At 51.4% G+C, this 12,397-nt stretch overlaps 3 protein-coding genes across 4 annotated transcripts in view; 2 read left to right on the top strand and 1 right to left on the bottom strand.

Moving 5' to 3' along the window:
- Positions 1–253: 253 nt before the first annotated feature.
- LOC128274429 (clusterin-associated protein 1) lies at positions 254–1,789 on the top strand. The gene is made up of 3 exons (XM_053012634.1): positions 254–275; positions 347–1,498; positions 1,579–1,789. The coding sequence occupies exons 1-3, from the start codon at positions 254–256 to the stop codon at positions 1,695–1,697; spliced, it is 1,293 nt and encodes a 430-aa protein (XP_052868594.1). The 3' UTR covers positions 1,698–1,789.
- A 377-nt stretch (positions 1,790–2,166) lies between these two features.
- On the top strand, positions 2,167–7,088 carry LOC128274415 (protein phosphatase 1H). Of its 2 annotated transcripts, none has more exons than XM_053012622.1 (3): positions 2,167–2,281; positions 3,128–3,242; positions 3,442–7,088. In XM_053012622.1, the coding sequence occupies exon 3, from the start codon at positions 3,644–3,646 to the stop codon at positions 6,206–6,208; it is 2,565 nt and encodes an 854-aa protein (XP_052868582.1). In that variant the 5' UTR covers positions 2,167–2,281; positions 3,128–3,242; positions 3,442–3,643; the 3' UTR covers positions 6,209–7,088. The 2 variants fall into 2 exon arrangements, with proteins under 2 accessions (XP_052868582.1, XP_052868575.1); XM_053012615.1 differs by lacking the exon at positions 2,167–2,281 and adding an exon at positions 2,965–3,056.
- Positions 7,089–7,597: 509 nt separating this feature from the next.
- Positions 7,598–12,397, bottom strand: part of LOC128267900 (uncharacterized) — a 7,879-nt gene continuing 3,079 nt past the window's right edge. Inside the window, exons 2-5 of the mRNA XM_053004853.1 lie at positions 8,833–9,888; positions 8,589–8,698; positions 8,116–8,371; positions 7,598–8,044 (exon numbers count right to left, since the gene is read on the bottom strand). Of these exons, the coding sequence (XP_052860813.1) occupies positions 7,604–8,044; positions 8,116–8,371; positions 8,589–8,698; positions 8,833–9,747 (1,722 nt within the window). The 5' untranslated portion in view covers positions 9,748–9,888 and the 3' untranslated portion in view covers positions 7,598–7,603. The remainder of the gene's footprint in view (positions 8,045–8,115; positions 8,372–8,588; positions 8,699–8,832; positions 9,889–12,397) is intronic.

Below are 12,397 nucleotides of genomic sequence, written 5' to 3'. Positions count from 1 at the left end.
AACGCACGTATCATGTCCAATGATCTTTGAATGATCTATTTTAACGTTATTTATTGTCAAAAATATCCAGGTCCATTGCCTACACTTTTTTCCAATTTGTTGTCATGTGGTATGCTTAATGCTGGCAGTACAATAAGTGGCGAGCTCCACTCACCGTGGCACCAAGTCACCATGGAAACGGCAGGAAGTCAAACAAAGTGAACCTGAGGAACAATAAAAAACCAGGTATACGCACGCAAAGTTTCGACGTGCAATGGCGTTTAAGGACGTGCGAGGTGCGTTTTGCGGGAATAACACCGAATCAGTGCCGCTTAAGTTTTACATTTAAAAATCAACTTACTTGCAGACCTGGGGGAGCAGCTGAAGTTGCTGGGATACCCGAATCACATTCCCGTGTCCGTTTTAAATACGCCGTACGGCGGGCCGGAGAGCTTTAAAGCGTACTCAGATGTGCTGCAGTGGCTCATCAATCGCTTGGAGCCAAACCAGGGACTGGCCGGTGGATCACGTACCGAGCAGGAGCGCATACTATTCATACGTTCGGCGACCGAGTTTCTCGTCACGAAGTCAAGCATCAAAATGAATCCTAGAAAGCTGTACGCCAGCTCTATGGCTGCCTCGCTCGAGCTATTGAAAGTCACCACACTGCTCATCTCGTCACCCAAAGTAACCGGCAAAGAGGAAGAATCGATCAAATCGCACTTAGAGATCGATTTTTCGGATAAAATCAACGACCTCAAAACAGTGAGGGGTTTGTCGTCGGAGCTAACAAACAAGGGCGCACTTCTGTACGATCTGCTCATGAAGGAGTTGGTAAACCGAGAAATTCGCAACGTACAATCCACTCGACCACTAGAGCTGTCGGCGGCAGAAAAGGTGATTAGAAATGCAATATCTGCCGTACAGTCAAAGCACAGCAGCATCAGCACGGCGTTGCAAACCGTAAAGGTTGAGAACGCAAACCTGGAGTCCAAGATTTATCGAAAATCGTCGGAGTTGGAGCGCTCGAAGCAGCGATTGCAAGCACTACAAAAGGTGCGCCCGGCATATTTGGAAGAGTTCGAGAAGCTAGAGGCGGAGCTAAAGGGTCTGTACGAGCAGTATATAGTGCGAGTCAAATGTATGGATACATTAAGGGCACAGATCATCAACAAAAACCGAACCCCAACGCCAACGTCTCCGATCGCCAGAATAACGGACAGTAGCATGACCATTCTGCCCGAAGGGCTAGTGGAATCGGAAGATGGGCATGAGCAAGATGATGAATTCGATGAGCACGACGACGTGAAGTTGAAAACGGATCGGCGCGTGTTGAGAAGTGAGCTGCTGAACCGTGACCGAACGTCGACCAGATTCCGGACGCGCGTTAGTGAGGACTCACCTAGCGGCAAAGAGCGTGTCAAGATGATCGGCAGCATCGAAGACGAGCTTGGACCACTCGACAGTTCGATGAGCTCCGGGGAGTCTGAGAGTGATTTGGAAATGGGAGAAAATGGATGTAAGTGGTGCATGGAGTTTCGAACGGTCCGCACGGCAAACGGCGATATATATCATATTAATTTCTCCTTCCGTCTTCAGTACTGGATGGTAGCCTTCGTACCGATGACGATGAAGACGAAAGCCTCACCAAAATGCCCCGGGAAAGCTCAACGATCAATCGAAGTGCGAAGCAGGATCTTAGTGATGAAGACTTCTAATTAGAGTTATCGTTTATTCCTGCTTCAGTCCTGCAATTCAAATTCACCATCGTTTTTAATAGTTTGCTTCGGAACAACGCAAAGGCAACACTCTGTACAAATATACTATAACAATATACATTTCTCTACTGGTGATGAATGATGAAACTGTTCTCTCAGGGCTGACATATTGAAACTGTTATATTGCTTGAAATTTGTACGATGATCCGTGTTTAACACTGTAGACCGTGTTTATGTAATCCTCCATTTTCTTCAGTGCCATGAACGCTTGCGACTTACTTTGCATAGCTTTATCGATCATCCATCGCTTTGGTGGTCACGGTGGTCTGTCAAAAAATGTGAAACCAATATAACTCACAACGTCATAAGATAACGGAGCGTGCCAAAAAACTTTTTGGCAAAAAAAAAAGAAAGGACTTTATTTATCGTTCAGTACCATCAAAACTTCATCAACGGGGCGTCGAACGATGCGCGCACGAGCCAATACGTTTTAAATTGAATCATTCGAGAGCGATTCGCGCTGTTTCTCACTAGTGACAAACGGGTGGCAATGTCGTCGGATCAGCAAAGCTAGGAGCAAAACGGTAATTATTGCGAACCGCAAAGTGCAGCAATCAAAGCGTTTTCCACATCGTTTATCGTATGGACGGCTGGAACCTAAGCATTCAACGCCGTTGCAATAAACAATTCCGGAATTCCAAAGACTGTTTCCGTCATCACCACTGAGCCATCTACGTGGAGTGTTGAGCTGGGGCCACACGAAGCATAAAAGCGAGCGTAAAATAAATTTGTAATGTCAAATCGTTTACGCTTATGTCAAAAAGTTTATGCTTATGTCAAAAAGTCCGCGGAGACGTAAAAACAAGCGTAAAATCGAGCGTATAACAACAAAATCTAAAAAAACCGAAAAAATTATTCAGAAATCATCTTACCTCTTCGATTTCTATTTTCTCGGGCTAAAAACACGAATGTAAACATGTTAGACAATTCGGTGACCACGTTTTCATATTTTAAGCCTGCCACACGAAGCGCAAACGATTTGGCATTATAAATTTCTTTTACAGCTCGCTTATACGTTTCGTGTGGCCCCAGGCTTTGTACACGCGTTGCCATTTTGTGGCAACGGAACAGGCGCACGTCATAAATATAGAGAACGTTTCGCACGGCAGAACCTCTTATACAGAGATTTTACTGTACACGTACTGCGCAGCGGTGCGCGTTCTGGACAGTGCTAAGCCGACGTTAGTTGAAAGTTGTTTGTTTCAGTGGAGAGTTGACAGTTACGGGTTGTTATTGTTCGTCAAAAAAGAAAATTTATGTCCTTTCGGTCCACGGTATATGGTAACGTTGCAGTAAACGGTACGGAAGACGCACTTCCGGTACCTATGCGTCCAGTGCGTATTTTCACGCGTATTGTATCATTTCTGCAGTTCTTTGTCAGCAGCCACCATAACCTACGCGCTACAAAGAGAGAGCAGCAGAAGAAGCTGCCATTGTAATCCGATTCGGAGAAAATTGTGTCGTTTCCGGTGTCGTTAGTTACAGGTAAGAACGAAATTCTTTTGTTAGACTACCGTTGCTTTTATCTAAAATCGATTGCCTGGCACTGGCCAAGGTTATCGCGCCCAGGCAGCTTACTGCATCTGCTGAATAGGCGAGATGTGTCGGTGCTGGGCGTCGCTTGGATGCGTGCCTATACCGTGCGTTGTGTGCTACTGATAGTCTTTTGTATCGCATCGCACAGGGTCTTGAATGCAGTGTGAGCGTCTACGGCCGTCGGAATACGATAAGCGACGATAGCGAGGTTCGTTTATTTGATCGAACACGGAGCTGCTTTACTGGTGACCACGCCGACAAGCTGTTGCCGTTTGGTTCGTCGTCACTTCCATATCGCACGCCAACGTTGGTGAGGCGTCCCATTCCACAGTAGGGCGGTCACGCTGGACATGTTCAATCGGTTGAAGAACCGAGTGCTCACCGTCGTTGCTCCAGATATGCCCCGAATTGAGCATGAATACCACCAGATGCACGGCCGCGACCAGGGCAGTCGTGAACTGCCAGAAAAGTTTGAGTACTCACGGCCCTCGTTTCTACAGCTGTTGACGCCCGACGAGCTGAAGGCGAGCGCCGACCACAGTGTTCGCCCGATCATAGTACCGCGGGATCACAAGCGTTTGCCGTATAATACCGGATACGCCGAATGTGTAAACGCGGGAAAATCGGTTTGGAACGAGGATCAGGCCGTCTTTAGGCAGATGTTCCTGTCTCACCCGAACGAAAACTTCCCATGTCTGCAGTATACGTACTTCGGCATTTTCGACGGGCACGCTGGGTACGCGGCGTCGCTCATAGCCGCCAACCAATTCCACCACGTCTTGCACCAGCGGCTGGTGAACATCGTCGAAATGCTGTTGCCCCGACTGGGGACTGATAATTTCGACGCGTCACTGCATTTGCCACTATCGCACCCGCAACAGGTGCTCAACAAGTGTGTCACTAGGCACGAGCTGATCGTGGGAGCGCTCGAGACCGCCTTCCAGGACATGGACAAAATACTCGAAGAGGACCGAACCAGTTACCGCATTGGTAGCGGCTGCACCAGCCTCGTGGCACTCTTCATCCTGGGCAAGCTGTACGTGGCGAACGCGGGCGATTCACGGGCTGTCCTCTGCAAGCGTAAGCTGCAAGATACAGCAGACGCACAGCAGCCAGAGCGCGTGGTGGTGGTGCAGCCGTGCTCGTACGATCACACGCCCGAATCCGAGAGACGCCGCCTGTTGACATTCGGGATGCAGAATCAGCATCTGCTTGATGACGGCTTTGTCGCTTGCGAGTTTGCTAGGACGGTGGCTGGCGGTGATCTCGGCAAACCTATCGTGTACCGAGATGGGAAGATGCGCGGCTGGGGAACCCGGATGGTTGAGAATACAGATCTCAAGAGACCGCTGATCTCAGGAACAGGCAAGCGTGCCCGGCTGATGGGCACGATCGGTGTGTCGCGCGGCTTTGGTGACCACGACCTGAAAGCACTAATCACCAACGTAGCAATCAAACCATTCCTTAGCTCGCACCCCGACGTGGAGTGCTTTGATCTCGACGAGGTGCAAAGAGACCTGAACGGCGACGATGCCGACGGCGACTACGGCATCTTGGTGATGGCGACGGACGGCCTCTGGGATGTGAGTCAGCCGTCGCACGTGGGCAACACCGTGTTCGAAATGCTGGATAAGTTCCCAAAACAGCCTCATCGATATACGATGGCGGCACAAGGGCTGGTGGCGCAAGCGCGGGGCCGCGTTAACCAATTCGGCCACTGGCGACTGTCCGATATGCGGTCAGCAGCGACCACAGACGACATCTCCGTGTTCGTTCTGCCGGTTTACCAGTACTACCGTGAGTACTGCGACTGGAAGGAGTCGATAAAAACTGCAAATACTGCGAACACGGCGACTACTGCAAACACTGCAAATACTGCGAACACGGCGACTACTGCAAACACGGCAAATACTGCGAACACGGCGACTACTGCAAACACTGCAAATACTGCGAACACTGCGACTACTGCAAACACTGCGACTACTGCGAACACTGCAAATACTGCGAACACAGCGACTACTGCGAACACTGCAAATACAGCGAACACTGCGACTACTGGGAACACTGCGGCCGAAAACCCTGCGACCAAAACCACTGCGACTAAAACCACTGCGACCAAAACCACTGCAACTAGAAGCACTGCGACTGGAATCCCTGCGATTGAACACCCTGAGAATTTGACGCCAGTCTTTCGTCCGCTTTTCGATCCGCCGGAGGCTCACTCCACTAAGCACATCCCGTTTGACGCGCCCTTGAACCTAGTAGAGCCGAAGAAACCGATGATTCTTGTCCACATAGAACCAGCTGCCACAGCCTTGGACTTCACACTTCGGCCGAATAAACCAAACGTCGTCCACATTCCCGAGGGTGACAGGGCCGTTGCTATCTCCACGCCATCAATAGAGAATGCAGTTACCGAAATCATCGACGCCCTGTCAGCAGTAAAGGATGAAGTTATCGAAATCGTCGACGCTCCGTCATCAATAGAGGATGAAGTTATCGAAATCACCGACGGCCCGTCATCAATAAACGATGAAGATATCGAAATCACCGACGGCCCGTCATCAATAAAGGATCAAGAGATTGAAATCAACGTCGACCCGTTATCAATAAAGGATGAAGATATCGAAATCACCGAAGACCCGTTATCAATAAACGATGGTTATGTTGAAATCTTCGTCGACCCGCTAACACTAAAGGATGAAGATATCGAAATCACCGCTGAAGATATCGAAATGGACGACGGCCCGTATTCAGTAAAGGATGAAGATACAGAAATCAGCGAGACCAAGCCGTACGCGAACGATGAAGTTTTCGAAATCACCGACGATGATGAAAGTGATGAAGACGGAGGAAACGAAGTGATGGAGACGGAGGAGACCAAGGAAGCAGCCTTCTCAACAATATCAAATTAAATAACGTACAGCAACCGGCCAGTGACGCTAGTGGCAACGATCGCGGCAATAAGTAATCGTAGCGTATTTTGTGGACTTACAGTTCCACCACATTCCGACGAAGCATCCACTACACTGTGCCTCCTGGTTCCATAACGCCTCTTTAGAGCTCCAACCCGAACCGGGTTGGAGCTCCTTTTCTCTAACGGTCCTTGGCGTGTGTGACCAGAGCTACTTAAGCATATTACACTTCCTCCTCGAAACTCCTCAGCAATGGCGTTGTAATCTGCTTTAAAGTTGCTTAGCAATCTTTTTCCGCATGCAACGGGCTCATTCCGCATGAAGCGGACACATTCTCACACGACGCGCACACAGTTATCGAAATCAGCTCGTGTGCTGAATCGGAAGCGATAATGACGGAGGTGTCCAAGGAAGCAGAAACTAATAGGGCTAATATTAACTTGAATAACGAAGCGTAAACGGTGGACGGTGCTAGCGAGAAACCGTTCGCGACGGTAAGTAAGCGTATCGTAGTTTGTGGGCTTTTCCGTTTGTGGGCACCGTTTTCCGACGAAACCTCCACTACACTGTGGCACTGGTTTCCATTACACCCCTTTAGGGCTCCAGCCCGATCCGGGTTCTGCTCCTCTTGTCTCGAACGGTCCTTGACATGTGTGGCAAGAGCTATTTAAGTGTATCACACGTCCTCTCTGAAACTCCTCATCAACCAAGTGAAGAGAAAATACGCTGACGAGACAGTGTATCGCCGGTGTCACTTACTAGACGTCCGATGCCGGCTGTGACCATTTCCTAGATTAACTGATCGGGTCGGGCGCGCGAGTTGAAAAGAAGTGAACGGAAATTAATCAAACAATGAAATGAATTAAAATATGAACAAACACACGCGCGTGTACGTTGTATGGATTAACAATGAGAATGAAATATATTTTTTCTTCACCCATAAATTTGGTGGGAACCATAAACACACCCAAAGACGTGTTTTATTTCGATTCTTGATTTTCTTGATCGGTCCCATGCCGACTTCGTTGCTGATGCGATCGATGGCGGGAGTAACGGGTTTGGAGGACGAAAGCCCTGGAATGCGAGCGATGAAGAGATGTTGTACACCGCAGGCCAGAACCGCTCCTTGGATACCGGATAAAGTAAAGTAGTGAAACTTCTAAACACAGTAAATATCTTGTCGCCCATTTATTCCTACTTCTGTTGCCATTGCAATTGGCCATATTTTATACTAGTTTGCTCGGGAACAACGCAAGAGTAACAATCTATACAAATACTATATAACAACAAATTCACAACATAAAACATCCCAGTAACAACACTTCGCTCGAGCAGATACTCTACTGGTAATAATGAAATAATGTTCCCTCCCTTCCCCCTCCCCTCGCACAGGACTCATATATTGACGCTGTTGTATCGTTCGAAATTTGTACGATGATCGATTAGCATTAGATCGTGGTGGTAGGTGTGCGGCGGCGACACGTGCTGTCCGCTGCTGCTCACAATGCTGCTCGTTAGCTTCTCCTCCTCCTTTGCTAGATAGCTATCAGCAATGTCTCGGTCCAGGCCCGTGTAGGTGAAGGTTTTCTCCAGATCCGAGTCCGATTTTCGTCTCGGCCGTTCCGCGTCCACACTGGTACTGGTTCGCTCTTGGTTCATCCGCATCGTGGACCGCTTGCGATTGGTTCTGGCGATTTGCGCCTCCATGAGGGCACTCTCCGGATACGGTTGAGGGTGCGGTAACCCGTGCGGTAACAGGTTCGCGGGATACATCATTGTCGCGTTGCTAGCCATTGTCGGTTGCATCCCTGGGTACATCGGTATCATTGACGGAAGCTGCAATCGTTGTTAATTCGTCATTCAATCAAACGCACGGTGCGGCTACTAGCTATTACCACTATACTTACGCCGTTGCCGGCTCCGGCAGGGACCAGCAGGAGGCGGTGCGAGTTTCCGCTACTGAAGTTGTCTTCCACACGGTGTTTGCTGTCGCCGCCATACATCGAACCACAGCTTCGCTTTAGCATCGTCTGATACATCATATCCTTAATGCTGGGCTCCACGCGCAACGAGTTTATGTAATCCTCCACCTTCTGCTGTGCCATAAACGCCTGCGAGTTACTGTGCATAACGTTATCGATCATCCGCCGCTTTGGTGGCGGTCTGTCAAAAATGGTGCAATACACCGAGAAGGAAACGAAATCAGAGTAAACAAAGTAAGTAATTAAGAACAATCTGAGACTGTTAAACCTAGTGCGACAAACTGAACCCAAACTGTGCTTTATGCTTGCATGCTATGCCGACCGCTTTATACAAAGTCGGGCCGTTTCAACGCGACTGGCCGCAGAAGCGGTCACCTGGCTGTTGTGCGCGCACTCACCTGGAGCAGAGTTTGAGCGCCGAATAGTAGACGGAAAATACGCTGACGAGGAAGTGGATCGCCAGCGTCACTAGCAGTCCGGTTCCGGCTGTTACAGCGCCCCAGATTAGCTGATCAGATCAGATCGAACGGGACGGGACGGAACGAGCAAGATGAAAATGAATCGAAATGGAATCGGAAATTAATGGGCACGTATGTGTGTGTGTGTGTGTGTGTGTGTGCACGTATGTTGCTCTCTAGCTACCTCATCCTGTTGTGCCATGTTGGCGTCCCGGACGGCACCGATGCCGGTGAGGGCGAGCCCGAGTGTGCTCGAGGCGACGCAGATCAGATTGACCGCCAGGAAGCCCGTCTTCGCCATCTTAATGTTCATCAATCCGAGCGATCCGGCGATGCCGGCGATGGCCCCGCACCACAGGCCCGTGCCGGCCATGGCGAGGGACGCGTTCCGCGCGATCACAAGCCCGCCGAGGGCGGCCAACGTGACGCTCAGCACCAGCTGTATCAGCCCGAGTCCGACCGTCGACGGAAGCTTGCTACTGCGGCTGCCGTGCTTGGCCGGTGCACCGCCGTCCGCGGTGAACAGCAGATTGCCCAGCGGCACGCTCCCGGCAGCCGTTCCGTTGCCCTTACCCGCTGCGTCCTGCGCTGCCGCTTCCGGAGCTGCGGCTGGCCCCTGCTTGGTGGAGGCGGGCTTCGCTTCCGGCTTGCTTTTTTGGGCTGCGGCTTTCTTGTGGGCGCTTTGGCCGCCGGGCATCGGCGGTGCCGGACTCCGCGGATCGCTTTGGTTCGGTTCGTGGTCGGATACGGCGACGGCGGCGGCGGCGGTGGAGGCGTGTTTCGCTTCAGTTCCGCTACCGTTGGTTCCTGTCACACCGTTATCCTTGCCGGCGGCGGCGGCGGCGGTCTCTGGCGTGCTGTAAAAGTGATCCGAGTCCAGGTAGCCGTCGTGCTTGGAGATGATCGATATCTGCGAGTCGGTGAGGCTGTTCTTCACGTTGTTCGCGTTCGCGCTCTCGAAGGCGGCCCGCGTCGCCGACAGCAGCTCGTCGCGCCGCTCCTCGTCCATCGTGTCGGCCGCCTCGAGCCGGTCCATCAGCGACACGCTCGTGTGCATCTCGTCGATCTCCTTCCGTATCTCTCGCTCGAGCTGCTCCATGCTCGCTCCAGTAGGGCTTCCGGTAGGGCTTCCGGAAGGTGCTGGTCAGTACCCGCGTGTGATTCGGCTCCAACGTAGACGTTTACATCACCACCGCACCGCACATTCGCACCAGCAGCTTACGCGGCTGGTTGCTGTTGGCTACAACGAAGAGAGTGGTGATTTTGGTGCCTATTTCACAATTCTCTTGACGGCAACAATCCGTCGCTCAGTAAACGAAAATGGTAATGCTTAAGGGTCCACAGTGGCCCATCCCGAGGTTGGCCTATCCCGAGTCATGCAACAGAAAGCATGTTTGCTTCTTCGCTCATAATCACGTTCATTGAACATTGAATCCATGGCTCATCGTCTGTCCTTATTCGCTCCAGAAATGGTTCAAATTCGTTTCACTAATTCGATCGTTAAAATTGCCTTTAACCCATCGCCCGAGTCCCATCGCCAGCATCGCCTTTTCGTAGGCCTGCCAGGGCCGGGCTGCGGCGAGGCGCTAAGCCCCCAAAACGCCTACCTTATTCCTCTCTTTCTCTCTCCTCCGAATCGCCGAACCGGAAGGCGCGGTGAGCGACAGATTGCGCAACGGCATCTTATTATCGATAAACGGTTTCGATTTGGAAGCTTTCGTCTGCGGCAACGTGCGTTTGCGTGTGTGTGTGTGTGTGTGTGTGTGTGTGCGAGTGTGAATATATGTGCACTTCCGCATTCGCGTATTGATTTCTCCACCGGGCTCCACCGGGGCTTTCGGACCCGGTGATCGAAGGAAAGTTTGGAAAGTTTTGAGGTTTTCTTTAACTGCCTGCCGATTGGTTTTTTTGTTGTTTTCTTTTTCCAATCGCATTTCTCCGCATTTTGTGGCTGAGGGTCGACGGACGCGGTTAGGGAGGGGGGCGGGCGATAAAATGGGATCCAAGCCCCCTTCATCCGCGCGCGCGTTCACGTTTGCCCATTTCCTCTGATGATGATGATGGAGCCCTCAACTCCCCCTTTTTTTTTGCTTTGAGAAAAAAATCCAAAAATGGTCAACAAATCCAATGGCAAATCCATGGCCTGAGCGCCTCAAGCTTGAAGCGATCAGCCAATCAGGCAGTTAGTCAGCCAACCGGTCAGCCTGTTGTCCTAACGTCCTGGAGGACCTGTGTTTTGCGTCGAACGAACGATCTGCTCCGAATCGCTCCAATTTTTGTGTGGCGTACTGAGAAATGTTGGCTGCTTGGTCGTCCTTCGACGAAATTGCGAAGGTTGGTGCCACAGTTGCCTTACGTTGCTTCATGCTTCTTCGGAATCCAATCGGGATTCTAGCTACACTACCCTATATTTACCTTCCTTCTCTTGCTGGCACGCGACGGACAAGCATTGCGCACCAGTAGGCGGCTCGTTGCGACAGTCCTTACGCTCCATCAACCAGTATGGGCGGCGGTGCAACCCTTGGTTTGTTGCGTTAGCTGCGCGGTTTCGGCGCGTAGCCCAAGTCGGCCGACGTTGCGGGAAACGTGCCAGCGCGTCTACCGCGTTTAGTGTGGTCTTTGTTTTGCTCGTGTTTCTTTACATTCCACCCCTCCCCCCCCCCCCCCCCCGCCATCACACCTACTCTACACAGGGACACGCGGCCCCTGCTTGCTATCGATTCTTGTCGATTGTCGGAAGCGCGTGCCAGAAAGCGAGCTCGCCGTCCGAGAATCCGACCGCTGTCAGGTGTGTCCGGGGCCGGGATGGGGTAAGGGCCCGAAAATCAACCCACGATTCGAATCGGTTGCACCGGAGGTGAAGCAAACCCAGCGCGGGCTCAGGGCCAATTCAGGGCCGACGCCGAAAGCGTCGAGGATGATGACGAAATGAATCGCCGTGGCGTGGCGAGTGGCAGTGGGTGGGAATTTCGAGCCCATTTGGCACCTTTCGGGCTTCCCACTGCCCGTCACCGAGGCGATGATGGTGACGAAACATCTTGCGACCCGCGCTGGCTGGGGCCACGCATCAAGCGACACACCAACCTGGCTTGCTTGCGCCACTCTCATTAGCACTTGCGTAACGGCGGCGATACGACATCGATAGCACTGCGTCGGAACGCGCCACGGACCGACACGGGTCCGTGATCCTCGACGCGACACCGAGAGAGAAAGATAGCGGGGTTAACGACCAACGGTGACCCGACAGTCGCTCACTCCGCTCTCCTGCTTAAATGGCCAAACTCTATAACCACTGACCGGCGACCTGCGTGTATGTGGACATATGGGGAGATCCTCGGTTTTGCTGCTCATTCAATTCCCCGATTCCAGTTCCTCCTACGGAGAAGTCTTGGTCCTGATTGGCGGAAAACTCTAGCAATCTATCAATCACTAGCATCAATCTATCACTTAGGAAGTTTCAGAATGCGTGAAGAAGATGATATTCGCTTGGTGCATAGTCCGGATCGCTCGCTTCAAACGGCCCCAGTTGTTGACAGTCTGCGATCTGACTCTGAATTTAATATTTGTCTACACGGAAGCAACTCATAGTAAACGATTCCTTTCAAGTCTCACCAGGAGGGTTTTCACACAGCATTGTCGGTATGTGACCCACTTCTGACACCAAGTCAGTATCAGCGTAAGAAAAGGGGGCCGATTTCATTCCGTTTGCCCAAAGCTTCGCCGATGGAAATTCGATCCATCGCATTTTT

Source organism: Anopheles cruzii, chromosome X (assembly GCF_943734635.1).
Source record: "Anopheles cruzii chromosome X, idAnoCruzAS_RS32_06, whole genome shotgun sequence".
NCBI classification, from domain to species: Eukaryota; Metazoa; Arthropoda; class Insecta; order Diptera; family Culicidae; genus Anopheles; species Anopheles cruzii.
This window is presented reverse-complemented; position numbering and strand designations above follow the sequence as displayed.

Bases quoted from the DNA above. Each gene is read 5' to 3' on its own strand.
- LOC128274415 (XM_053012622.1), top strand. From the start codon at position 3,644: ATGTTCAATCGGTTGAAGAACCGAGTGCTCACCGTCGTTGCTCCAGAT.
- LOC128274429 (XM_053012634.1), top strand. From the start codon at position 254: ATGGCGTTTAAGGACGTGCGAG. The intron at 276-346 runs GTGCGTTTTGCG...ACTTACTTGCAG, and splicing joins GGCGTTTAAGGACGTGCGAG to ACCTGGGGGAGCAGCTGAAG. The intron at 1,499-1,578 runs GTAAGTGGTGCA...TTCCGTCTTCAG, and splicing joins GGAAATGGGAGAAAATGGAT to TACTGGATGGTAGCCTTCGT.